Source organism: Macrosteles quadrilineatus, unplaced genomic scaffold (genome assembly GCF_028750875.1).
Source record: "Macrosteles quadrilineatus isolate MER2022 unplaced genomic scaffold, UCM_ALF_1.0 Scaffold_2__2_contigs__length_208266976, whole genome shotgun sequence".
Classification (NCBI taxonomy): Eukaryota; Metazoa; Arthropoda; class Insecta; order Hemiptera; family Cicadellidae; genus Macrosteles; species Macrosteles quadrilineatus.
This window is the reverse complement of record NW_026542595.1, coordinates 67,767,468-67,793,824: the sequence shown is the minus strand read 5'-3', so window position 1 is coordinate 67,793,824 and position 26,357 is coordinate 67,767,468. Positions and strand designations below refer to the sequence as shown.

At 37.3% G+C, this 26,357-nt stretch overlaps 2 protein-coding genes across 2 annotated transcripts; both read right to left on the bottom strand.

Annotated features, from left to right (window-relative positions):
* Positions 1-5,623: 5,623 nt before the first annotated feature.
* LOC128984370 (uncharacterized protein K02A2.6-like) lies at positions 5,624-10,360 on the bottom strand. The gene is made up of 4 exons (XM_054403685.1): positions 7,113-10,360; positions 6,432-6,782; positions 5,862-6,115; positions 5,624-5,730 (listed from the first exon to the last, which is right to left on the bottom strand). Exons 1-4 carry the CDS (start codon positions 10,358-10,360, stop codon positions 5,624-5,626), a joined length of 3,960 nt encoding a protein of 1,319 aa, XP_054259660.1.
* A 9,835-nt stretch (positions 10,361-20,195) lies between these two features.
* On the bottom strand, positions 20,196-24,275 carry LOC128984368 (uncharacterized protein K02A2.6-like). Its single transcript, XM_054403684.1, has one exon. It carries the CDS (start codon positions 24,273-24,275, stop codon positions 20,196-20,198), a length of 4,080 nt encoding a protein of 1,359 aa, XP_054259659.1.
* Positions 24,276-26,357: the final 2,082 nt, after the last annotated feature.

Genomic DNA, 26,357 nt, shown 5'->3' with positions numbered 1-26,357 from the left:
GTACTTAAACAACATATTTTTTTGCCAAAAAAAATAACAGTTTTATTCATATGTTGTCTCACTTAACTTTTATGAAGGCTTTCATTTCTTAGCTTACAATAATAGTGTAATCTTGTCGAAAAATACTTGTTAGCGATTAATTTTATAACCAAACAAAAATTATAATTATCCAGTTCAATTTCCGAGTAATGTAAGTTTCCAGGAAATAAATGTATTCCTATACACTTGCTTAGTATATAATTTGTCATTTTCCTAATAATGTTTTTATCAGGTAGACAATTCTGATCGTTATTAAAAACTCCAAACTTACTCTTGAAACAACTTTCACAAATTTTGCATGTTTTGATAACAATATCGGACGGTTGTACTAACCCTCCCCTATCCTTACTTACAATTAAACATAAAAAATATTGTTCTTGTCCTTTCTTAATCATTGGACACAATCTTCACACAATAATTTAAAAGATATTGATTTAACAACAAAACCAGCAATATATTCTACAATATTAAATTCTATGTCCGACTGACAAGAAGGAACAATTAAATCTTCTTCTTCAGCCATACTTGAGAGAGATTCATTAGCATTTTCCTCCAAGGTACGCCATTCTGGTAATGTACTGTTTAAAGCGACTAGCGCATTTATTTTGACTTCACGTCAAAAATTAACGATTGGTCTAGGATCAGACAGTTACCACTTTCATTGTCCTCCAACTCCTTATGGAGCGGTATTCTTTTAAAAGTTGATGTGAATTGTTTACATGTTGGATTGTTATTATGGCCGCCTCGTGACCTTATATAACCAACGAGGCGCTCCAAGTGGTCCTGACTAATTTTGTTCATTGGAAGAAACTGTACAATTGAAATTGGTTTGTTGCGGTAAAGTTCGCAGTTGGGCATTTGATGAACTATGAAGGACATATCGATTGTACATACCCATAGCACTGTATATGCATATCAATAATACAATAAAACCTGTTTTTCGGTTAGTGTCACAAATTGGCTTACCCGTGTTATTCTTTAACTGTAAAATATAGTTTTTTGCCTCTTGCAAAAATTTGTTTGTTCTTTCGATATTCTTGGGATATAATGCCTGCTTTTTTATATTTATCATTGATACTCCTAGAGTTTAAAATATCGTAAGCAATACTTATCTGGTGAAATATTGTACCAGCGGGTGGTCGATATCCCTTTTTGTTGTTGTTTGCTGCCCGATTAGTACACCCAAACGCTGCACAATTAACCATCTTATGAACGATTTACTAGAGTCCGACAACATATTACGGCTAACACTGACATTTGATGCGTGTACTAGTCACAAATTTGCACACCGAAATAACTCGTCTGGACGTCTGGCACTGTCTGGGGGAGGCAGGCGTGGTGATGGCTGGTGGTGGTAGTGAGGCAGGGGGTGCGGGTGCGTGGAAGTCTGACGCTCGGACTAGGATAGCGCCGCCATGTTGGCCCAACACCTCCGGCCGCTCAGCCGGCTTCACTGGGCGCTCCAAGTAGTCTCTCTATGGCTGCGTTTACATTGGGGGCACGCTTGTGCAAGTAAAATGGTGGCGATCGCTTGGCCAAGCCTGCCCTTTGAAACAAAATTGTAGCAGATTACTAGAAACCGGTGGCGACTTGATTAGTTATGGTTACAGTGCTCGCCACTAGCAAGCGCACGCTGGGACAACCTTGCGCTTCTCAAATCACGAAACAAATAAATTTGTTTTTGAAGCAAGAGTGCCTCAGTTTTTTTGACAAAGTAGCATAGGTTGTGTATCTGAAAACGGTTGTTAGCGAATTTCCCATATAGGGAATAAGCTATTACCGTAGTACTCATGGTAAGACCTGGACGCGGGACCGATTTTTTTTTCATTTTGAGGTCCCTAGAGGCCAAAAACACCATCCGTTCAAATTCATATATATATATATATATATATATATATATATATTTATATATATATATATATATTAGCACGATAACTCGAGCAAAAATGATCCGATTTTGATGAAATTTGGTACAAACGTGTAAACCTACGTTTATTCGAACGAGTTCGCGATCCAGCATGATCGGACCATGGGAACGGGGGTTTACGGGGGGTTTTATGGGGTAAAAATAGGGTTTTCCCATTTATTACCCAAAAAACATAACATTTAGCAATTTCTTTCCAAACTATTTTGTAGAGCTTAAAAAAACAAATAATTTAGTATATTGAAGAGTTTTTATGCGCCTAATGGTTACGGAGAAAATTCCAAAAAATTGTAAATTTAAAATTCCAATGTTATTCTTATGGAGAATAAGTAAACTGTTGTAGTTTGCTTGTTTATGAACATATTTTGATCAAATTTGGAAAATATTTTTATTTCTTACTAACTATTACCATTTTACAAAAAAAGAACAGTTTTACCCTCCCTGATGCAGCAAACCTAAGTACTTGTTAAACTAATTCTATTTAAATAGGGAATAAATTTTATATTTTTAAGTAGACATTTCAGTGTAAATCCAATCAGTCAAATGGAAATTCGCTTAGTCTGCAGGTTTGCTGCGGCGGGGGTATTTTTTATATTTAAGTGTCGTTATAAGCTGTTTAATTGTTAAAATGGATACCGAGGCGTTGATTGATACGGTTTTTAAAATAACTATTTTATAGTTGCAGCATTGTCATTGCTGTACGCTATTTGCAAATGAATTTTAACTTCTTAATCAAAATATATTGAATTTCTATCAAAATAGACCTGTAATAATGCCATGATGAAAAAATTAAGCTCCTCTAGGCTTATTAAAATTATACTGTTTTAGTCGGTATAGTTATGTTTTTTATAAAATAATTTATTATACAAACATTACATCGACTTCTACAGTTTCCCGTTCCCCCAACTTGTTCGGAGGATAATAATACTAATTTAACTCCATTTTAAAGCACAATGTCTGCATCATCTGACATCTCAATTTTGACAAATATGTGATGTAGGCCTACTGTAACTAGTGGGGACGACCTCTTGTTCTTGGTTGCTCTGCTCTAGTATAACTACACCATCGGCAACTGCACACTTGCGCAAACGTGCGCCACCATTTAACTTGCCCAAGCGTGCGCCACCATTTAACTTGCCCAAGCGTGCTTACAATGTAAACGCAGCCTATTGTATTATGTGCTCGGTGCAGCCAGTACAGTTGTCAGTTATGGAGCTGGAAGAGTTAACCTGCCTTTGGCCAGCATTTTTAAAACGCGATTTTTATAATCATCACTTTGCATGTCCCAAATGCATCTTCTTTTTTCACTTCTTCGATGAACAATTCGGTGTCGAAATTTTCTGGTTCAACAGGAGCTTGCATGTCCATTGTACGCTACAACTACAAGCACTACATAAACTAACTCACACTACTACTACACGAACACACATGCGATGTCCACAGGGCGAGCGTGCAGATGCGTGTGACTGTGATCCTAGTACCAACAGCAATTCAACCGCCCTCATGTGTACACTCTCATTCTAACTCAAGTAACTCCAACCGCGCGGGAGCCGCGGCGGTCGAAGGGAAATCTACGACAGCCGCGGTTTGTTGCGGTTGGTTGGAAGTGGGTGGTTGCATGTGATCGGTCCCATTTGGTCCTTTACACTTTCAAACGCCGCGGTTCCCCCGTGCAATAGCAACCGCGGTGGCTGCCGCCCTCATGTGTACGGGGCCTAATATTGTCATCTTAACATACTAAAATACTTTATTTGCCCGTGATGTTTTTAAACGCCCAGTTCACTACTACTTATATCACACAAAAAATATAGCTACATACTTCCCTCTTCAGACTTTGATTTTATCTGTTTCCGTTCAAAAACTATATTCATTTAGTAGCTAACTAAGGAAAACTAGTCTTGCTTGGCTAACAATAAAATAACCAACAATAAATCAAGTAAACGTTTTTATTAAAGCAAATTAATATATTTTTACCTTTTCACAATTTATGTTCACGGTCCACGTGATTTTAATTATGTCACAGCTTGAATATCCTCTGGAGGCTATCTGACACACTTTCATTTTAACTCCGTTAACAACAACTTTGTACTCAACCGTACTTTTCCTTCTGGATTCTAAATTTTTTGTTCTTTTTCGTTTTACAGGCATTTCAAACATGCAGTTTGGTAGCCAGTTTTTCTCTCTTCGTATAGTTGACATTTATTAAATTCTTGAAACATAAGCAGCCTCTATTCTTCTCCAATCTATTCTCTCTCTGCCAGGCCTTCTAAGTTGGAGAAACTAGTGTTTTGTACTTCTATAGGACTATTATGAAAATTAACTTCAATATTAGTGTCATCAACATCACTAGGGAGAGTTCCTTAAATTATTATAAGGCTTTCATCTGTTGGTTGTTCACTAAAATTGTTAATTTAATCACAATTATAAATAGATTCTCCCACTAGATGGGAGTAGTATAAGTGGTCTGAGCCATTAGTATTAGTATTTACAATAATTACAGCACTTTCTTTTAGGTTTTTATATGTGGGCTGTTCACTAAAATTGTTAGTTTCATCAAAATTGTTTTCATCTGTAGGTTGTTCACTAAAACTGTTAATTTAATCACAATTATCAATAGATTCTCCCACTAGATAGGAGTAGTATAAGTGGTCTGTGCCATTAGTGTTAGTATTTTCAATAATTACAGCACTTTCTTGTATGTTTTCATCTGTAGGTTGTTCACTAAAACTGTTAATTTAATCACAATTATCAATAGATTCTCCCACTAGATAGGAGTAGTATAAGTGGTCTGTGCCATTAGTATTAGTATTTTCAATAATTACAGCACTTTCTTGTATGTTTACATCTGTAGGTTGTTCACTAAAACTGTTAATTTAATCACAATTATCAATAGATTCTCCCACTAGATAGGAGTAGTATAAGTGGTCTGTGCCATTAGTGTTAGTATTTTCAATAATTACAGCACTTTCTTGTATGTTTTCATCTGTAGGTTGTTCACTAAAACTGTTAATTTAATCACAATTATCAATAGATTCTCCCACTAGATAGGAGTAGTATAAGTGGTCTGTGCCATTAGTATTAGTATTTTCAATAATTACAGCACTTTCTTGTATGTTTTCATCTGTAGGTTGTTCACTAAAACTGTTAATTTAATCACAATTATCAATAGATTCTCCCACTAGATAGGAGTAGTATAAGTGGTCTGTGCCATTAGTATTAGTATTTTCAATAATTACAGCACTTTCTTGTATGTTTTCATCTGTAGGTTGTTCACTAAAACTGTTAATTTAATCACAATTATAAATAGATTCTCCCACTAGATAGGAGTAGTATAAGTGGTCTGTGCCATTAGTGTTAGTATTTTCAATAATTACAGCACTTTCTTGTATGTTTACATCTGTGGGATGTTCACTAAAATTGTTAATTTTATCAAAATTGTTTTCATCCGTAGGTTGTTCACAAAAATTTTTAATTTCATCATATATTCATATTTCAGATATTTGGGTGTAGGATTCTAATAAATTATATTTAAGTTTTATATCTAAAAAATCCATTATTGTTTAATTCGTTCCGTTGATGGCGTTGAAAAACCACATGAAATCGAAATCTCCGTGAAGTCGACGCAGTTAAGTGAGGTACTAGCACGAATTTCATTATGTACTAGTATTTTCTTGTACTGATGTGAACTGTCGTGTTGTTAGGTTGTCGTTGCAGCCGCTGTGGCGCCTGATAGCCCCAAAGAAAAGTTCGAGGTGATCTTGACACATCTTGTAAATAAGGATGTACTTACAATATATCTTTGTTTCAACACAAACGTTGAACATGGCTGAAAATGATTTTATGTTAATTAACCAACCAATAAAGACGGCCTTTAATCTTGACTTTAGTAATAACTTACCATCATTGTCTTTTAATGTTCTAATATGATTAGCTGCATCAATGAAGTAATTGTTAATTTTTTCTTTGTTTTCCACTTTATTTCCATTGCCCTCTGTGAAATCTTCAATATCTTGAACTGTGCCATCGTCCTGTTCATTATCACTGTTCACTGTCACATCGTTGTTTTCACCTTCATTTGCTTTCGAGTTTTCTGCAGGACGTAGATTACAGACGGTTTGTCTCTGTTCTACCTCAGGTAGTAAAAACAAAAGTCTGTCAAATGTAAAATAATATCAAACTCGACTATACTTACTGAAATAAAATCAAGAACTAACTTAAACTCATTTAATCATAGAACAAAATATAACATTATTTGTTTACATTTTCATAATAAACATAAAACCAAATTATCAGCTGATTCCAATATATTACACTTTTCCCTCCTCATCGTCTACCGCACCTTCTCTTCTTCGCAGTTGATCCGAATGTTTTCTTTTTATCACTCCACCACACATGACTTCATAAGAGTATAAGCCATTGCGTTTGACTATTGTTCCTGCTATCCAACCAGGTGATTCCAATATATTACACTTTTCCCTCCTCATCGTCTACCGCACCTTCTCTTCTTCGCAGTTGATCCGAATGTTTTCTTTTTATCACTCCACCACACATGACTTCATAAGAGTATAAGCCATTGCGTTCGACTATTGTTCCTGCTATCCAACCAGGGTTATTCTCTTTTTTCATCCATACTTCTTCCCCTTCAGTGAATGCTCTTAAGGTTTTCTTTTGAGTTGGGTTTTGTTGTTCCTTCCAAATTTTCAGATCTAATTGTTGTCTAAGGTTTGGTTTCATGTTGTCCAACATAGTTGGCATTCTTCGACCTAGAAACAACTCTGCAGGGGCTCGTCCTGTTGTTTTTTGTGGGGCATTTCTGTAACTGAACAACACATTTTGCAATGCCAATGAAGAATCATTAATTTCTTGTTTTGTTGTTCTGTAACGCCTTTTCAAAGTCCCTATTAGACGTTCGACTAAGCCATTACTTCTAGGATGATAAGGAGTAGTTCTTATATGTCGAATTGAATGTCTCTTGAAAAATGCTTCCATTTCAGTAGAGACAAACTGTGGCCCGTTGTCAGTTACTACTTGTGATGGTATCCCATACCTGCTCATTCACGATCTTAATCTTTGAATTATGGCAGTTGAAGTCGTTGTTCTTAAACATTCAACTTCTGCCCACTTAGATAGCGCGTCAATCCCTACTAACCACATTACTCCATCAACTGGTCCAGCTAAATCCAAATGAACTCTTTCCCACACTTTTTCAGGAATGTTCCATGGATAGACCGGGACTTCTTCAATGTTTCCTCTGTTTTCTTGACATGCTTCACAAGTCTTAACATGCATTTCAACGTCTTTGTCAATGTTAGGCCACCATACATAGTATCTGGTAATTGATCTCATAGCTGAAATTCCAGGATGGCCACAGTGCAAAATTCTCAAGATTTTTTTTCTCATATTTGTTGGCACAACAACTCTACCAAACCACATCAAAACACCATCTTCAACTGATAATTCTTCTTTCCTTTGTTTAAATGTTTTAATGTTATCTGGTACCTTCTCTGGCCATGAATTTAGCACATAACTTTGTACTAATTTTATCTCCTTGTCCAAACTGCTGTTATGTTTGAGTTCCTTATAGGACACCAATGTCTCAACTTTATCCATGTTTAAAAACTTTATGTCTCTTACATCGGTAGATTCTTCTCTGATCCTCATGGGAAGACGGGATAGTGCATCAGCACAAACGTTTTCATCTCCTTTCCTGTACTTGATTTGAAAATTGTACTGATTCAGTTCTAGGGCCCATCTCACTAACCTATTGTTCATTACCTTTGGAAGATTCCGGTTTTCTCCAAATATTCTTTGAAGGGGTTTATGATCGGTGACAAGTGTGAAGCTTCGTCCATATACATATTGGTGAAACTTTCTTACAGCAAATAAAATTGCAAGTGCTTCTCGATCAATATTCGAGTATCTTTTCTCAGCATCTGAAAGAGTTCTGCTAGCATACGCGATTGGTTTTTCCAGACCATCTTCACACTTGTGCATTAAGACACTCCCAAGACCGTCTTCGGACGCATCACACACCAACACTAGAGGTTTGGATTCATCATATGGAACAACTGTGTCTTCTTCCGAAAGAATCATTTTGACCTTTGTAAATACTTCATCTTCTTTCTCTGTCCAGATCCATTTTGATCTGTTGCTAGTAAGTCGATGTAACCTTGAGCACAGCGCATGCAACCTAGGGATAAACCTTTCATAATAGTTTATGGATCCTAAAAAAGACCTAAGCTGTTTGACATTTGTAGGTTTAGGTGCCTTTTGTATTGCTTCGATCTTCTCTTTTGTTGGATGGATACCCTGTTCATCGATAATGTGTCCAAGATAGGTGACTGAATTCTGCATGAATCTACATTTTTCTTTCTTCGCTTTTAGGCCTGCGTTACTCATTCGTTTTAATACTTCCTTTAAGTTCATGAGGTGTTCTTCTTTGTTTCGGCCCGTAATGATTACATCATCTAGAAGTACCCCCACTTGTGGTATACCTTCAAGGAGCTTCTCCATGTATTCCTGAAAGATACCTGGGCTGGAGGTTATACCAAATGGTAGTCTCTTGTATCTATAGTATCCAACGTGCGTGGATATTACCAGATATTTTCTGTCTTCCTCTGATACTTCCATTTGGAGATATGCATCTCTCAAGTCAACAACTGAATATTGCTTCCCTCGAGATACTTTATTCGTCAGTTCCTCAAAAGTTGGCAAAAGTGTTGTATGGGTAACAATGTTTGGGTTTAAGGTTACCCGAAAATCTCCACATATTCTAATTGTGCCATTTTCCTTCTCAACATTTACTGTTGGTGTTGCCCATTCGATAGGAGTTTTGGAAGGGTCTACCTTTTCTATAACACCGTCACTTACCAGTCTGTTTAGTTCTTGCTCAACTCTACTTCTTAGTGGAAAAGGCACTCTGCGAGCAGGAAAACACCTAGGCTCTGAGTCACTCTTAACATGTATCTTCGCCTGATATCCTTTAATGGTTCCCAATTCTTTCTTAAATACATCACTAAACTCAGAAATAACTTGGTTAATTTCCTCTTCGGTTACTGTAGAAGCATTTTCATCTTTATTGGTGTTATCCAACTTACGAATCGTAACACTAGGTGGTAATTTCATGTTGAAGGCAAGCATCCATGGTAATCCAAACAAAGGAGATTCGTTTCCATTTACCACAGCAGCCTTAAGTTTCCTAATCTGTCCATCAACTTTAACATTAACTTCACACTCTCCTAAAACATCCAGGGTATTGTTTCCATAAGCGACAAATTTTGTTTTACATGCCCTCAAATTTGGTGATCCTATTTGTTTCCACAGGGGTGCATCAATCATCGATGCTCTAGCTCCTGAATCGAACTCCATGGTTGTTGGTACTTCATTTAGGGTAACATTAATTTGTGCTCTTGGGATCTTCCTATTAGGTTTAAGTTCAGAAATTCCTAACTGTACCTCTTCTTCCTCAGATTTTATGTCTGTGTCGTTGATTTGGTTCAAATAGGCCTTTTTTGAACGACAATGTCGCGGAAAATGACCCATTTTCCCACAGAAGTGACATTGTTTTGTCTTTTTGGTTCCACATTGTCGTGAGAAATGACCTTGCCTTCCACATGAAAAACACTTAGACTTTTGAGCTGGACAAAATTCTCCACTGTGTACTAGTCCACACTGATTACAATCTTCTGTAGAATGGCTGTAGGTTTCTTTTGCCGAATATCTATTTTTCTTATCATAGCTATGTACCTTGTTAATTACAGGCATAGCTTCATCTAAAATATTCATTTCCCGCTTAGCTCTATCCATCGCTTCAGCTAAATCTACCAACTCATTTAAAGTTAAACGTGAACCATCTTTATTTATGCCTTCTGGCCACCTTTGCCTGATTTCAACTTCAAACTGTGGAAAGTTAACGCCACCAGCAAATCTATCCCTTACTCTTTCCTCAAAATACCTGTCGTATTTACAGTAGGAGGCTAACTCTTTTAAACGTAAGACGAAATTTGAAAAACTCTCATCATTTCCTCTCACACATTTTTCAAAGTCTAGTCTCGCTGCAAAGATTGTTTTACTAGGTTTATAAACACACCGAAATGTATCAAGCAGTTCAGTCATTGGTATGTCATAAATTTGCCTAGGTAAAACGAAATTAGATACCTTTTTGAGGGGTACAGGTCCAACATATGCTAGAAGAAGATCCCTTCTGGCCTCCTCAGTTTCATCACTGTCATCACCCAATCCCTTTACCTTGCACATCAATTGGAAGTGAGCTTCATAATCCTCCCAGTTCAATTTTTCATCATAGGGTTCTATTGAAAACTTTTCCATTCTCTTTCGCACCTCTTCTTTATTGTTCCAACCAATATCTTCACATCTTTGGGTTCGTTTTTTACTCATCGTCGCCAGTGAAATAAAATCAAGAACTAACTTAAACTCATTTAATCATAGAACAAAATATAACATTATTTGTTTACATTTTCATAATAAACATAAAACCAAATTATCAGCTGATTCCAATATATTACACTTACCATCTGAGAACTCTGAGCTACCCCTTATCCCCACTACTCCTAAAGGCAATTTGTTTTTAAATTAACTATAATCATTCCCCTTTTATATCTAAGAAGGTTTCCGCAACCCGATTTCAAATATCTCAAGTGTTTGAAATGTCAATGGGGGGGGGGGGTACAAGTTAATTTTCAGTCACTCTGTATAATGTGCTATAGGAATACTTCTTGTTGTTAAGAATAACTACAAAAGATGTTCATTTTAACTAACTGAATTAGATGTTAGGTTGATCTTGTCATTACTAATCATAGATTTAATCCCTTTGATAAAATAAAGTATACATTTTACGGTAAGGTAGTTTAAAGGCAATATTATTTAAGATTTGCACTACCTGGGAGTTCTCTACGGGTTTTACACAGAAATCTCATGGTGGTTGATGGGTAAAGTCAAATATGAACCATCAATGACATCGCCTGTACCTATAAATACAACTAAGGATTTAATGTTTACAGTCATAACTGCCGATACTTCAGAGGAGACATGTTGAACTGGAAATATGTGTATCATTGCTACGTTGGGTGGCAATCTAGCTGTTAGAAGTTTTTAAGAAATGTCCATGGGCAAAACATATCCCATAAACTAATAAAGAATGACTGCTTGAAAGTGTTTTCCATCAGTAAGCATTTTAGACTATCTGTTAAGTTTCTTTACTTTAGTGTAACTTGAGCTATGAAAGACATAGCTGTTTATAATCATCCGCTGAAAGTATTTTACTGTTGTATTTTTGCTTGGATTAAGATTTGAGCATGAAGTAATAGCTAGGCGGTGGTTGTCTTTGATAATGTTTGCGAAGTCTGTACCCATTAAAGTCGCATAATGTAATATTGATATGTTGTCAGAACTAAGAAGGACCTTTTATTCACATTTATAACTGGCCAAAAGACATATTCTTTTGAAATATTAGTTGTCATGTAGTTATTTACATTTATTATTTGGTGGTTTTGGTAAACAGATGGTATTTGCTGAGGAACTCCTTTTGAAGATTTTACCATGTCCAACAATGTACCGTTATTGTTGACAAAATATATCCCAAGTAATCCCACAATGGTCCCAAATTTAAAACGTTTTTTGATAGGTGAATGCACTAGTGTAGGCCTACATTGAATATTACATTTTCTTTTTAGTTAAGTTCTACGGTCATCTTCACAAATGGTTCTAAGGTAGAGTGCGCCATGGCTACCATGGCGTGCGAGATGAGATATAAGGTGGTTTGATAGAAAGTAGCTTGGTGTTCACCTCAACTATTTGGTTTCCAATGTACTTTTGTGTCAATCCAAAGCTTGAAAAAGTGTCTGGTTACTCCAAAAAGCACAGAATGCATGTAGTCTGGTACAACACCAGAGACCAAGTGAACTAACAAAAAGATGTCTGCTTGAAAGTATTTTCTATCGGTAAGCACTGCGGTATAGTTGTTACGTTTCTTTATTTTAATGTAACTTAAGCTATGAAAGACAACGTCATCCCCTGAAAGTATTTTACTGTCGTAATTTTGCTTCGATTAAGATTTAAGCATAAGGCAATAGCCAGGTGGTGGTTGTCTTGGATGATAGTTGTGAAAGTTGTACCCAATGAAGTAACATAATTTTATGTTAAAATCTTGTCAGAAAATGCTTTACGATCCAGGGGCAGCTTACAGAATAAATCTCCCTTTACCACCGGGGGCTGAAGTATGTGCAGTTACTTGGTAACCTAACATATAAGATAAGATGCGTGGTAAGATATAAGGTGGTTTGATAGAAAGTAGCTTGGTTTTCACCTCAACTGTGCGGTTTCCAATGTAACTTTGTGTCAATCCAAAGCTTGAAGAATTGTCTGGTTACTCCTAACAGCACTCTGCGTATAGTCCGGTACACAAATAGAGACCAAGTGAACTAACAAAAAAATGTCTGCTTAAAAGTATTTACCATCGGTAAGCATTGCGGTGTAGCTCTTACGTTTCTTTAGTGTAACTTGAGCTATGAAAATGAACTATGAACCGCACGTTTTGTCCCGGGCAACTTCTTTGCAATGGTCCTAACTGCATCCACCCTTGCCAACAATCTTGTGTTTGACGGTTGATGAAGAGAACATTTTACCTCCGTTTCCAGAATTTCCCCCTTTGGGGCGATTTGGAGAAAAATTATAAAGCTGCTGCATTACACAAAAAAATGTGACAACATCTTCGCAACATTCGGCTGCATTGAAAACACAAATTTAGCACTATTTGTTAAGCTTTGCTCACTACAGTTTAAAATAACCGCGTAAGGATTAGTATTGGAAATTATAGCAACAAAACCCCTCCCTATAAATACCAACAATGTTGGCACCGTTGTCATATACCCTTTCCCTAAAATATTTCAGCGGAATATCATGTTTTTTCATTGTTTATTTCATTTGCAATTCGTTTTTTGTTATATTTAACGAAACTCACAAATCTCTCTTTAATATTGAAGCCATCCGCATTTTCCATTACGTAGCGCAGGATAAAAGTGAATTGTTCCTCATTGTAAACAATCGGCTTCTCATCAACTAGTATTGAGTAATATTTGGCTTTTGATCCCTCATTCAAAATTGCTTAGTTTAGAACAGTTTTATTTCAATGTAGCCTAATTTGTTTAAATTGTTTGTTGGTACTGAACAATATGTATTTATCGTAGTTGTCAGCTGATATGTTTAAATTTGTTAACAAATTTTGCCAAGTTTCTGGGTCAGGGGTGGCTTCTTTTTTAATCAGTAAGCTCGGATGGAAAGATTTTTCACGCCAGTATCACTTTTTATCATCAAACTAGCATGCTGCCGGAGCAGCCTCTACCTCCCCCCTCAATAAAAACTGTACGACAGTCCAACACGGCATTAGAAAAACAAATAATCTGAAACACTGAAATTGGGGACGGAGGGAAAACGAACAGAACAGGGCGAACACTGGCGTGTCGTGACATTGTGAGATAGAGAAGATAAAGCATACCCAATAAAAAAAAAATCTGTGTCACTTAGAAGAACAGAGAGTTGTAACTGAAATTACTGTATCATTCCTGTCCTTTTAAGACAACGTCAGTAACTGCGCTTAGCTTAGTACTCGTACATATCATGTACAATAAATCTGAAAAGTCATAATGTGAAAGAAAACACTGAAGAAAAGCTCCAAATAATAACTTCTTTGTTCCACACACTATTAAATCTTTACCCATGGATATAATTAAAAAATAATCTATCAACTTTTCTTACCAAATAATACTGATTTCAGGCGAAGATCAGCTAATACGCGCTTCTTCTTAAATCCAAGATAGCTGTAATTTTGGGCCAATTCGTCACTGGACATTCTTTGAAGCAGCCTTTTCACTGTTTTTTTGTGTTTTCCTCACAGACTATAGAAAAATGTTTCACATGTAGATGACAGTTGATTGTTACACATTTCTTTAGATTATATAAAAAATAAGAAGGGTGACTGTGGAGGAAGGTATTGTTGTACGGAGAGGGGGCAATTACATAGAGGAACATACATCTGATGCTGAAACAAAATGGTCAGAGCAATTAGTGTAGTTTAAATAATAAAAGTTTGAATTTAAATAAAAGAAAATTAAATTCAAGCTTTGAAATTGAAACAACTGTTATATATTTGATTAGGCCTACATGAGTAAATAGTCGATATTTAATCAGTTTTTAGTACCTACTTTCTAATCAGCATTTACAAAAATAAAACACAAATTAAAAGAATAAATTTAACATCCAACCTATAAGAACAACAACTATAAGAGTGACAGATGGATGAAATAAGCTGAAAAATATCGAGGATCACAAACAAGTGTCTTTTAATATACAAATTACAATTTGAACTTGAAAATCTTAACATTAAAAATTATCTTATAGGGAATGTCCTGCATTTTTAAAATACATACCAAAAGGTCAAAAATGACTTTTTCCTTGAGTTTCTCTTCAACATCCTCTAGGTCTTGTGCTGATAAATCCATGTCTTCATCATTTTCTGTTACTGTTTGGTTACTACTTTGGTTATCAGGCTCTCTATCAGTTCTTTAATTATGTTTTGGTTCACTTTCAACACAGCAAGCGTTTTAGTTACCGACCTCTTCCATGCTGAAAATTATTCCGTGCCTATTAGTTTAGTCACTCAAAACCAAAAAGGTATTCAAAAATGAATTTAAGGTTATGATAACTGCCCTCCTATGACAGCAAAAAAATCAAACTAAAATTGTTTATATTTGAAAGGTAACTTGCAATGTTGACTGTAGGCCTACACATTTCTTCACTACTTTTTAATTCCAAAAAGTGTCACATTCCAGTGCAAAATGGGTTACGACAGAGGTGAAGCCGAACGCAGACTACTACATCTGAACCATCTCGAGCTCCGAAATAGGAGTTTTGTGACGAGTTATTTGACATCTTCATTACTTCACTAACATACATAAGAAAAACCACTTACAATTTAGGTACGGCAACACTATATCAGGCGTTTAAAAATACCAAGTAATTGGCCTAGGCCTATTACTTGTATCAAGAGAAAATCCCAGAAAGCATAAGTTAGATTTGAGCCTGTAAAACAATTCGACTAGGCCTACTATGACAATCTTAGTTCTTATCTTGATCATCCAAGATCTGAGATGTAGGCCTTTGAAGGGGTTGTGGTGTAACAGGGCTATGTACCGGTAGAGATTTTTGAGCGGTGGGAGTCCTGTTATTGAAATTAGAGTTATTGCCTGGTTCTATTGGGGATTCAAATGTATCAATGTCAGGGAGGATATATACACCAAAATCTTCGTCATCTGATTTATTTCTTGGTTTAAAAGAAATCTGTTTTTGCTTTTTTGGTCTGGCAGCACCATCTTCTTCCTTGGAACTTGAGATATATTTTGGGTTTGGTATTATATTTCTTTTGAAATTTTCTTGATCACTGTTCAAGTCAGAAGTGATTTCATACCCCTTACATTTTTCACGTGCCACCTTCAAGGAATATGTAATAAGATAATAATACTGTAGTGCTGTACTTAGGCCGTTTCAGAATATCGCTTCAACTACTGTACAACGCCTAGCCTTAATCATTGAAAATTTTGAAAATAAAAAAAAATCTTGGTTAAGTAATACAGTAGGTCTACCGGTAGACTCCCTCTCAACCGACTGGACCTAGGGATAACTGAAAAGGTTGGTTAAAACGGACAATCCCTTAAAACTAAAAAAAAATTAAGTGCTAGGCCTATTATGTTTTCAATATAATGTTCTCTTCTTTTTCGGTGTTTGAATTCGTTCCAACACGGTTATTTTCCCTTAAATTAAAAATGATGTCCTCAAATCCTTTTAACCATTGCCCCTGAATTTATTTTTCTTGTTGTGACTTGAACTGGTAAGTTCCTGAAGTATCGTTGACGGGTAGGAGGTATGTAACGGAAAAGGGACAGCAAAATATGGCTGAACTTCTAGGAGGTTCTTCATCAAGGCTTTGAATCTATATACATCGACATTTATTTCGTCTGGAGGGTGATTATGTTCTATAGTGATCGTTTGGGGCTCCTTCATCAGATGGTACATGGGCAGCAGCAGCACACATGTCATCGGCGCACTTATAATACACACGCTGGCCACATGTCCTATTACACCTGTACACATACGGAAAGTATAATAAATTATCATTGATCTGAGACATATAGTTTCTACCGTTACCTTCTCAAACCCCCTTGTGCAAGCGTGGGAATAATGGCATTTTAAGGCGAAATCACAATAGTTACGATGAGGCAATGGGAGTTATACCATTGTGTTACACTATCTTTTTAAGCTTGTGTAAACAGCCTTCGGTTTGGATAGAGAGGGCTTTGTTGTACTTTAAAAAGTGGTTGCAAGTGCAGTCCTTTTTTATTTTAGAATTTTTCCTTGGTTTGGTTGGGGCGAACCGTTTCAAGTCCTGAAAGATTCTTCTTTACACGACGAATGCTTGAAAAACACTATGGAAGGTACTCGTTTAAGTAGTCTGATCCATTATCTGTAAAATGTTTTAAATCCAATTCACAGGTTCCCTATCGGTTCCTTTTTTCGGTTATCCACACTTTTGTAATGTGCCGTTTTCCCCGCTCGGAATACAGTATATACGCTATTCCGTAGTTATAGCGGGAAAGACGTCGCCAACTCTCGCCAGCGGATCGCTCAAGTCGGCGTGCTGGGAAGTTTCCAGGGTTCGTAAATTATGTTGAGAAAATTTTGTTGAGATGTTCGATGTGAATGAAGTCCTCATCTCTCATCTGCGTCACAATAAACTTTTTATTTGTTGAGGCAACCAATTGTATCCAATCTTCTGGAACATAAAAGTCTCTTTGAACATGTTTCTTCTTTATTTCAATGAGACCAAAGTCCTGGTCACACTCGTTGTATGAGTGTCCAGGTACGAAATAGTGCTGGGTGACTGATTCGATGTTGGTGTTTCTTATAATGTACAACCAAAATTTTGTCGTAAGGTGGCTTTTATTCTGCCCCCCACAATTGTCTGAGAATGCTTCTATGTGATTAACACCGTTTGGTAGAGTCTGGATGTATTTAAGAAGACACGAAGTAATTTCCTGGCAACCTCTGTTCGCCTGACCCTCATGCCACATGTACATGTTTGCTGTTCCGTCCTGAAGATTGTGGATGTTAAGGTTGTAGGTCCAGAGTTGCCTCATGTAGTACGCTTTCGAATTCCTGACGTTAGGTGTGGGCATCATCTTTTGAAGATCAAAGCATATAGACACAGTATCCTTTGACTTATTCTGGCTGCTTTTATTTTTTAATTCTTTCATAGTGTCAGCCTTCCGCAAATGAACTTCTTTTTGTGTCTTTGCCAAGTTTTTCTCTTCTTCTGTTCCATGCATGATTTTTATATCAAGCCTGTCGCATGTAACACAGGTATCTGTCTGAGGTCTGTGAAAACTTAGATTGAACCTCGTATTAAATATTTTGCGGTAAAAACTATCTTTTACCGGCATGATTCCTTTATCTTGACACATCTCTTTATAGAAATTATACATCATTGTCAAGTTTTAGGTTGGATCTAGAAACCTTTTGTTATGGGTTTTTCCTCTACTGTAGTGACTCGTATATTTGGGGAAACTTCTGATGTGTTCCTCAACGATAGCTATTGTCTCTTCAGGTATTTTGTTTTTGGGTTCTTTCTTACCCCTTTTATCTCTCATTGCCACGCCTGATGGGGTCTGTTGTTTTTTTAATGTAACATTTCTCACTCTTTTATTGGAAACGTCAAGTGTTTTCAAAAAGAATTCCCTACAAACTCTATATCCAGCAAGGTTGTAGGCAACAGAAACATCTTTCCTATTAACAGCATTAGGTTTTCTCCTTTTAACAGGCATCAGCTCTAAAGCCCTATTTATGTATGCTGTTTGCAGTTCCCAATCAGCAAGGTTCCAAAATGAGTTAAATATAACTTGCCTCTGCACTTGCGGAATATTGATGTTACAGTTGAAACGACAGTTGTGATTATACTCACGAAGCTCCTTAGGTGGGTGGTCTTTCATTTTCCTGTCTCGATAACCCTTGCCTGAGTTTCTTAATCTTTTGGTCTTTTCACGCTTCCACAGGTCTGTCCTCCTTACACGTTTCTTTCCGAGCTGTTTTGGAGGTGGAATTGCGTTTTCAGGTAAATCGTGGACGGGTCCTTCCAAATCTTCATCATAATCTAAAACAAATGGCTAATGTCAAAAGCTGTATTTGAAATTCCTTAATTAAAAAACCACACACACAGACACACACAAATTACTGGACGATTATAAAAAGCAGTAGCAGTATAGAAGATTGAGAAATAGCTATACAACCAAGGAGGTTTATAATACAAGAGTTTCTTATTCTAAAATAATCTTTAAATAAACCAGTTTTATTTGCAAAATAATAACTCATAATAAACTGGTTTTAAGCCTGTCTTAAATTAAAATGGAGATCATGAAAATACCTGATGAAGAAGTACTGCTTTCATAGTTTTCATCAGGAGAGTAGTTTGAATCAGCATCAGTGTCATCTCCAAAGAGAGGGTTATCTGGTCAAACAAATAATCAGATTCCGTTACATAATATAATGATAATTTTTTATGTGGCAATAGTAAACACCCAATTAATATCAGGAAATTGTTGAGGTAATAAAAACATAAATTTACCACCAAGTTCAATGTATAAATACAATTGTATAGTTAAAGGAAATAGCATTTTACAATAGAAATCAAAGATAAAGAACTAATGTTAAACATTTTGACAATAGGCCTACCTGATTCTGATGTCGAGCCGTAATCCCTCTCATTATTTGCCATAAGTATTCAAAACCTTGCGTTGTTTATGGAACACCAATAGATTTTCCAGTTTATTACCTGTAAAAAATAATCATTATTAATAACTAATTAGTTTAAGTAGCCATAAAAAGCTACAATATAACTCAAATCATGTCAAAATTTGTTATCGACCCAAAACATGGTAACAGTATGAACCCGTTAATCTTTGCAAACATTAATTTAATTTATCATCTTACCTGTGTTATTTACTCAAAATGGTATTTTCTCAGATTCTATAGTGAGTCTAATACTTTGTATTAAAATAAGTATGATATACTAGTATACTAGGCCTATGTTACTTACCTAAGGTTTGAGGTCAAGGTCAATAGGTTTCAACTTTTACTGATTTAGAACTTAATCAACAAATAACTATTACCACACCAGATACTATCAATGACTTCTGAGCACTGTAATTACCTTCTTGAATCACAATAGTAATTTTTTACTCAGTAAAACATATTAGTTTTCTTTCAAAACTCAGGACAATAGCACACAACCACACGGAGCTGTAAAGCATTTGAATAGAATTTTTGGTGGAAGAGGGATCCAAGTGCCTACTTGGACCCCTAGTGCTGAAACAGATGAACTACTTTGTCTAGGTGGTTAAGGGAAACTCCGCTAGGTAGCAGCACCTGTCGAGATTTGAACTTGGATCTCTTCTGCACTCAAAACATATGATTTTTTAGAACCCATTATTGCACTTAACTCAATTTGGACCAAAATGTCACTTTGACACCTTGGCTTTTAGGGTCCACAGTATAGTTCTAATTACACATTTCTTGATAATGCAGATCCTTATGACGTACAGTATGGAAAATATTTTATTCATTGAATGATGAACCATATTTGGTAACTAACGCAATTAATATCATTATTGTTTTTACACTTATTAATCTTTAAACAGTGCTAAATGCTCAAAATATGTATAATTTCACTCAATTTAGCGCAGTTAGATTAGGTAATTAGCGTAAGCCTTGAAAGTAACCGTCGATTTCGACGGGTTTCACCTAGTATATAATAATTTTCTAAACTTTATAACAATTGTCGTAACCTAACGTTACGCTAGAAAAGTGGACAGTAATTATAAAGAACCACTTACGATCGCTGTTGGACATAGAAGAAGGAGCCGTGACGAATCATCCCACTTCAGGGCTCAGTGCACAGTGCAGCCACCCCGCAAAACATAATAACTCTTCCGTTACTAATAATTATAACTGTTCATATATGAAACTATAATGACTTCTACTACACTCGTCTTCCCCATAAAAAAAAAGTCAATATCATAAATTCAAAATTAACTCAACTTTCAAAATAAAATAAATTCACTTTCAATAAAATGCAACCAAAATTTCTTCTTCCCATTATTCAGTAATAATTTTACAAGTCCAGCCTGTGAGGCTTTCGCACAGTCCGTGCAGACTTCCTCAGCGAGGGTGGTGGGCTGCACTGTGCTAGCGGCGACGCAGGAGTTGGCTGAGGCTGGGCTTGCCCTAGGCTCTCCCTGGGACTGGTCGTAGGCCTAGGTACAGGTGACATCATCATGGGACTGGTTGGTCGATCCTCCGGCGGGGGTGAATTCTTGGGTACTTGGGGTGATACAACGGGGTCCTTGGGTGATACAAAAATCTCCTCCTCTTCTGCATACCGAGCTCTCAAGTGATCCGCATGACAAAATCGGGGTTTTCCACCAATAACACTCACCAGATAGGTGACCGGACTTCTCTGTAGAATTATTTTGCCAGGAACCCAAGATATCTTTTCATTTCGGACAGTTTTGACATAGACTGCCTGACCTTCTGAGAAAAATCTACTTCTTCCCCTAAGCCTATCAGCTGCATCTTTTTGTTCCCTGTGTTTTTGATCAATGGATGACTGGAGATTGGGTTTTAACATAACCAACTGAGTACGAGGCTTCCAAGACAGGAACATTTCTGCAGGGGTTAAGCCAGTAACTGTATTTGGAGTGTTGCGGTACGCAAACAAGAAATTATCTAATTTCATTTGAAGAGTGGTACGCTGAGAACGCTGATGTTCCTCAATCACTTGACGCAAAAGGTTTTTCTTGACCTCCTGAACACTTCTCTCCGCAGATCCATTTGAAGCCGCATGATACGGGGGAGTTAATGTGAACTTCACATTGTTGTTATGCAAAAAGGTTTTGAACTCTTGACTAGTAAAAGATCTTCCGTTGTCCGACACCAGTTCAACAGGCAATCCATACGATGAAAACAAGGTACGGAGTTTCTCGATAACCTTGGAAGAATTCATGGAACTCATGATAAATACCTCTAACCATTTAGAGTATGTGTCAATCAAAACTAAAAGTTGCTGTCTCGACTCTGGATCCTCCGCAAAGTCAATGTGTATCCTCTGCCATCGAGTTGATGTTGTAGGCCATTGCTGCAACGGTACTTTAGGTACCGAATTCCTAGTTAACTGACACGCAGAACAAGAGGCCACCACGTCTTCAATCGACTTCTCCATGCCTGGCCACCAGACATAACTTCTCGCCAGCATCTTCATGCGTGTAACTCCCGGGTGTTGATCATGCAACATTTGAAGCACAGATGAATACAGTTTCTTTGGAATCACTACACGAGAACCCCACAGCAAACAACCTTGTTCCACGGACAACTCGTCCTTCTTCCTTAGAAAAATAGCTAGTTCTGGCTCAACCGAGCTCGTCCAGCCGTACATCACAAAATCTCGGACCTTCGAAAGAATCGGATCCTTATCCGTCATTTTACCTATATGCAAGGCAGTAATAGGTGCAATGTCCTTGACAACACAGAAATTGTTCATCACTTCTGTACACACATCTACATGTGAAACAAAATTAGCATCCAGCTCTATAGGTTCCGCTTCTGCTAAGGGTAACCTAGACAACGCATCAGCGTGAGGGACATCCACTCCCTTCCGGTACCTAACCTCCAAATCATATGCTGATAGAATCAAGGCCCATCTCTGCAGCCTAGCTGCCGCCATACTAGGAACGCCCTTTTTAGAGCCAAAAATAGCCGTCAACGGCTGATGATCAGTCTGTAGAATACAGTGTCTTCCATATATATACTTATGAAACTTTTTGACTCCAAAGATCAAAGCCAGAGCCTCCCGATGTAACTGAGAATAATTCCGTTCACTGGAACTTAGCGTTTTCGATGCGAAGGCAATTGGCCTTTCCTGACCATCGATAAGATGAGATAGAACAGCAGCCACCCCTCTGGGACTCGCATCACACGTCAGAACTATGGGCTTTTTAACATCATAGTGAACTAACAAACTTGAGTCCAACACCCATGATTTACTCTCCTGAAAAGTCTTAGAACACACCTCCGACCACACCCATGGATGATCCTTATGTAATAAGTCATAAAAACAGCTTATTCTAGCAGACAGGTTAGGTATAAATGCATGATAATAATTTATTAGACCAATATAGGCTCGTAACTCTTCCTTAGTACTAGGCTCAGGCGCTTTACGCAGCGCAGTTAACAAACTTTCTTGTGGACGGAGACCATCTCGAGTAATCACATGTCCTAAATACTCGATTGAAGATTGCAAAAACTTACACTTTTGTTGGTTTACTCGAACACCAAACTCATCAAGGCGTTGCAGCACCTGCGCCAGACGGGCAAGCCCCTCTTCCTTAGAGCGAGCCGCCACTAAGACGTCATCTAAGTACGCCACCGTTCCTGGAAGACCTGTTAAAATTTGGTCGATGGCTGACTGAAAAATTGCAGGAGCTGAAGACAAACCATATGGTAGCCTTTTTAAACGATACAGACCCTTATGGGTAGCTAGGGTCAACAGATGTTGCGATTCATCCGCTACCGCCAATTGCTGATACGCATTTGAAAGATCAAGGCAGCTAAAAACTGAGCAACCGCCAAGAGTTGCAAAAATATCTTGAGCCTGAGGAAGCGGATAATGTTCCATTTCAATACACTGATTAAGAGTAATCTTATAATCGGCACAAAGCCTAACACCATTAGGCTTAGGGACAACCACAAGTGGAGTGCTCCACTGTGAATTAGTAACTCTGTACGCAACATCCTCTTGAACCATGCGGTCCAACTCACTCTCAACTTTCTCCCTTAACGCAAAAGGCACTGGTCTCGCCTTACAAAACTTAGGGACTGTCCCCTCCTTTAAGACAATATGAGCCTTAACACCCTTAATTTCGCCCGTTCCAGGCTGAAAAACTGACTTAAATTTACTCTTCAACTTAGCAATGTCCAAATCAGAACTGTGATCCACAGTGGCTTTACATGAAAACACATTTTGCCAATCTAACCTCAACTGGCCTAACCAGTTTCGCCCCAACAGAATCGGCTGACTCTTACTTTCTAAACTAACTACTGTCAAAGGCAAACTCGCCTGCTGATTATTATATTTAACATTGACATTCACTTGTCCCAGAACAGGTACATCATGACCTGAATAAGTAGTAAGTTTCACATTTGCTGGCCTAAGTTTGAGGTTAGAAAATTTTTCATAAAATATCTCAGAAGGACATATAGTCAAGGCACTGCCTGTATCTAGAATCATTTCTAAATATACATCATTAGCCACTAGGCCTACCTTATAGCCGTTGTCTGATCCTGATTTAAGGTTGTACAAACCTATCTCTGCCATTGGAACTTCTAGGCCTAGGCCTACCTCTTCCTCCACTTGATGGACCCCCATCCTAGGTGTCGACTTTTTACCATGGAAACTAGAAGATTTCTTGGCTTTACACACTTTCTTGAGATGACCTACTCTCTGACAACCGTGACACTTGTAACTGGCGAACGCACACGCACTAGGCCAATGACCAGCAGAACCACACCTCCAACAAGAGTTTCTAGAATTTTGATTTTCACTACTCCTATGCATGAAAGTTTTAGGCCTATTTTGACTTTTCACATTGATTTTCGCAATGTCCCCACGAGGTTGCACAAATAGGCTTGACTGCGATTCGGCCTGTTCCAGCCTGAGCGCTGACGCATAAGCTTCGTCAAAGTCCAATTCCTCCGACAACAATTTCTGCCGGATAGTTTCATTAGAAATGCCGGAAATCACTTTGTCCCTCAAAGCGTCTTTCAAAAAGGTACCAAATTTGCACGAACTAGCCAAATGTTTTATTGAAACCACAAACTCCGCTATGCTTTCGCCCGGCTTTTGCACACGAGAGTAGAATACATATCGCTCCGCCACAACCAACTTCTTGGGCGCATAATGTAATTTCAACAACGCTGCAAGTTCATCATAGGTCTTAGAATCTACCTCTACTGGTGATAATAAATCGGATAGGACCGATAAAACCCTGGGACCAATAACTGTAATTAAAACCGACACCTCGTTTTCCTTCTTGACATTGTTCGCTTTGAAAAAATGTTTCAGGCGCAACAAATAGGGCACAATGTCCTCCTCACTTGGATTAAATTCAGAAATCCTGCCAACACTAATACTCGCCATTTTTAATCATCTCAACTATAATACGCACTAAAACAACAACTGTTATCGCGTACTACCCTAACTATGATAAAAAGGTTTATTACCGACTGCGCCAAAATGTCGTAACCTAACGTTACGCTAGAAAAGTGGACAGTAATTATAAAGAACCACTTACGATCGCTGTTGGACATAGAAGAAGGAGCCGTGACGAATCATCCCACTTCAGGGCTCAGTGCACAGTGCAGCCACCCCGCAAAACATAATAACTCTTCCGTTACTAATAATTATAACTGTTCATATATGAAACTATAATGACTTCTACTACAACAATCACTAGGTTTAACAACATACTAATCTTGTATAAAATATGTTCGATAATAATGTCAAACTGCTGGAAAAGAATACAATTAAGTGCACAGTTTAACTAGTGACTTCGATAAGGGGGGACGTGACATTAAGGTAGGGCGTAATTTTTCATTGACGTCCATGAAATAACCACATTCTTGCAGATTTAATTCTTCTACGACGAGCAATATTGCTTTATTCCAGTAGTACAGTTGGGCTTTGCTTCTCCATAACTCAATCAAAAGCAGTCAGATGTACAACGCAGACATCTAATATCAATCACGGACGCAGGTGTAAAAATTAGATTAATTCTTACTTAATTCGTACTTTCTTCGCATGATTTTTCCTTTTTCTCAATCATTTTTAAGTACAGGATTTCTAGTCTTTTTAGTTCGTCTTTGCCGAAATTGGGTCCAGAAAGCAAGTTTAGTGTATCAAAAACATCTCACGACATGATTGCCAAATTGTAGTTGGAACTCTTTGTACCATGGGCGCCCACAGGGGGTTGCAAGGGGTTGCACTTGAACCCCCTGGCTAAAAAAGTAGGGTATAATTTGATATACCGAATGTTATGCAATTACATTTTTATTAATCATAAATATATTAAAGTGCATTGAATAATGGCAATTGCAACAACAATATTTTTAATTAATTTCCAAATCAAATACAGTAAGTTTGATGTATCGTTCTTTAGATGTATCGATTTCATACTTTAACAATTCTAATCAGAAAACAAAACATCAACTTTCTCGGTTGCTGGCCAAATTTATTTATAATCAAATCAATAAAATCACACGTATTGTTAACCCTTTTCCTGTGAAAATTTAACATACAAAGTCCTGATAGCCTCGCATGACTCATAGAAGACCGGTTCCAAGATTTCTCTCGCCGCAAAGTGCTAAATGTGCGCTCAATAGAACAAGTTGTTGCTAGAAGTGTCAAGCCGATCTTGATGGCCTCAGCTACAACGCGTTGTACGCTTGGGTAGAATGGTAGATCTCTTCATATTAAATCTTCGTACACCAGTTTCTGAAGACTTTTATCTGATTCTGAGTGTTCCTCGTTTTTCCAAAAGTCGTACCAAGTGGTAACCTCAGCCATGAAGTTGATAGTAAACCCCAATAAATGTTGTAATATGTCTTCTGCAACTTGAACGAACGAATTTTTGGACAGCTTCTTCATGTTGATTGGGTGGAGTTGCATGAGCGAAAATTATTTTTCTTGCAATGGTGAGAATCGAGCTGTAATAGAGGATATCAGAGAGGCTAAATAGGGAATAAGGATTGAACGTCTGAAAAATTCTTCAACATTATCATGTGGAGGCATCAACAAATAAATTAATACTGGTTGAATGAAAGAAAAACTAGGCTTATGAAGACTAGGCTTAGGCCTACTCACAGTTTCAGCTTTTGCTGGGCTTCGTAATAAAATTCCTAAGTTAACATCATGGGTCAAATCTAATTGTTCTAAGTCACTTTCATCACTTTGGAATAACAATATTTCCTCATAATCTAAGTCTGTAAGTCTGTCATAATCTAAACCGGGGTTTTCATCCGAAGTCAAAATTCATTCAAATAATTTACTTGCTACGAAGTGTGACTATCAAAGTCAACGTGAAATTAACATAATTAACAGTTAACTTTACTATATTATCGTAACCGCTGAAAAATGTTTAAAAAAGAATAGGCTTAGTTTTGACTGAATAATGTATATTGAACTTCTTTTTGGTCTGTGCCTTACTGTAATTCACACTTGCTG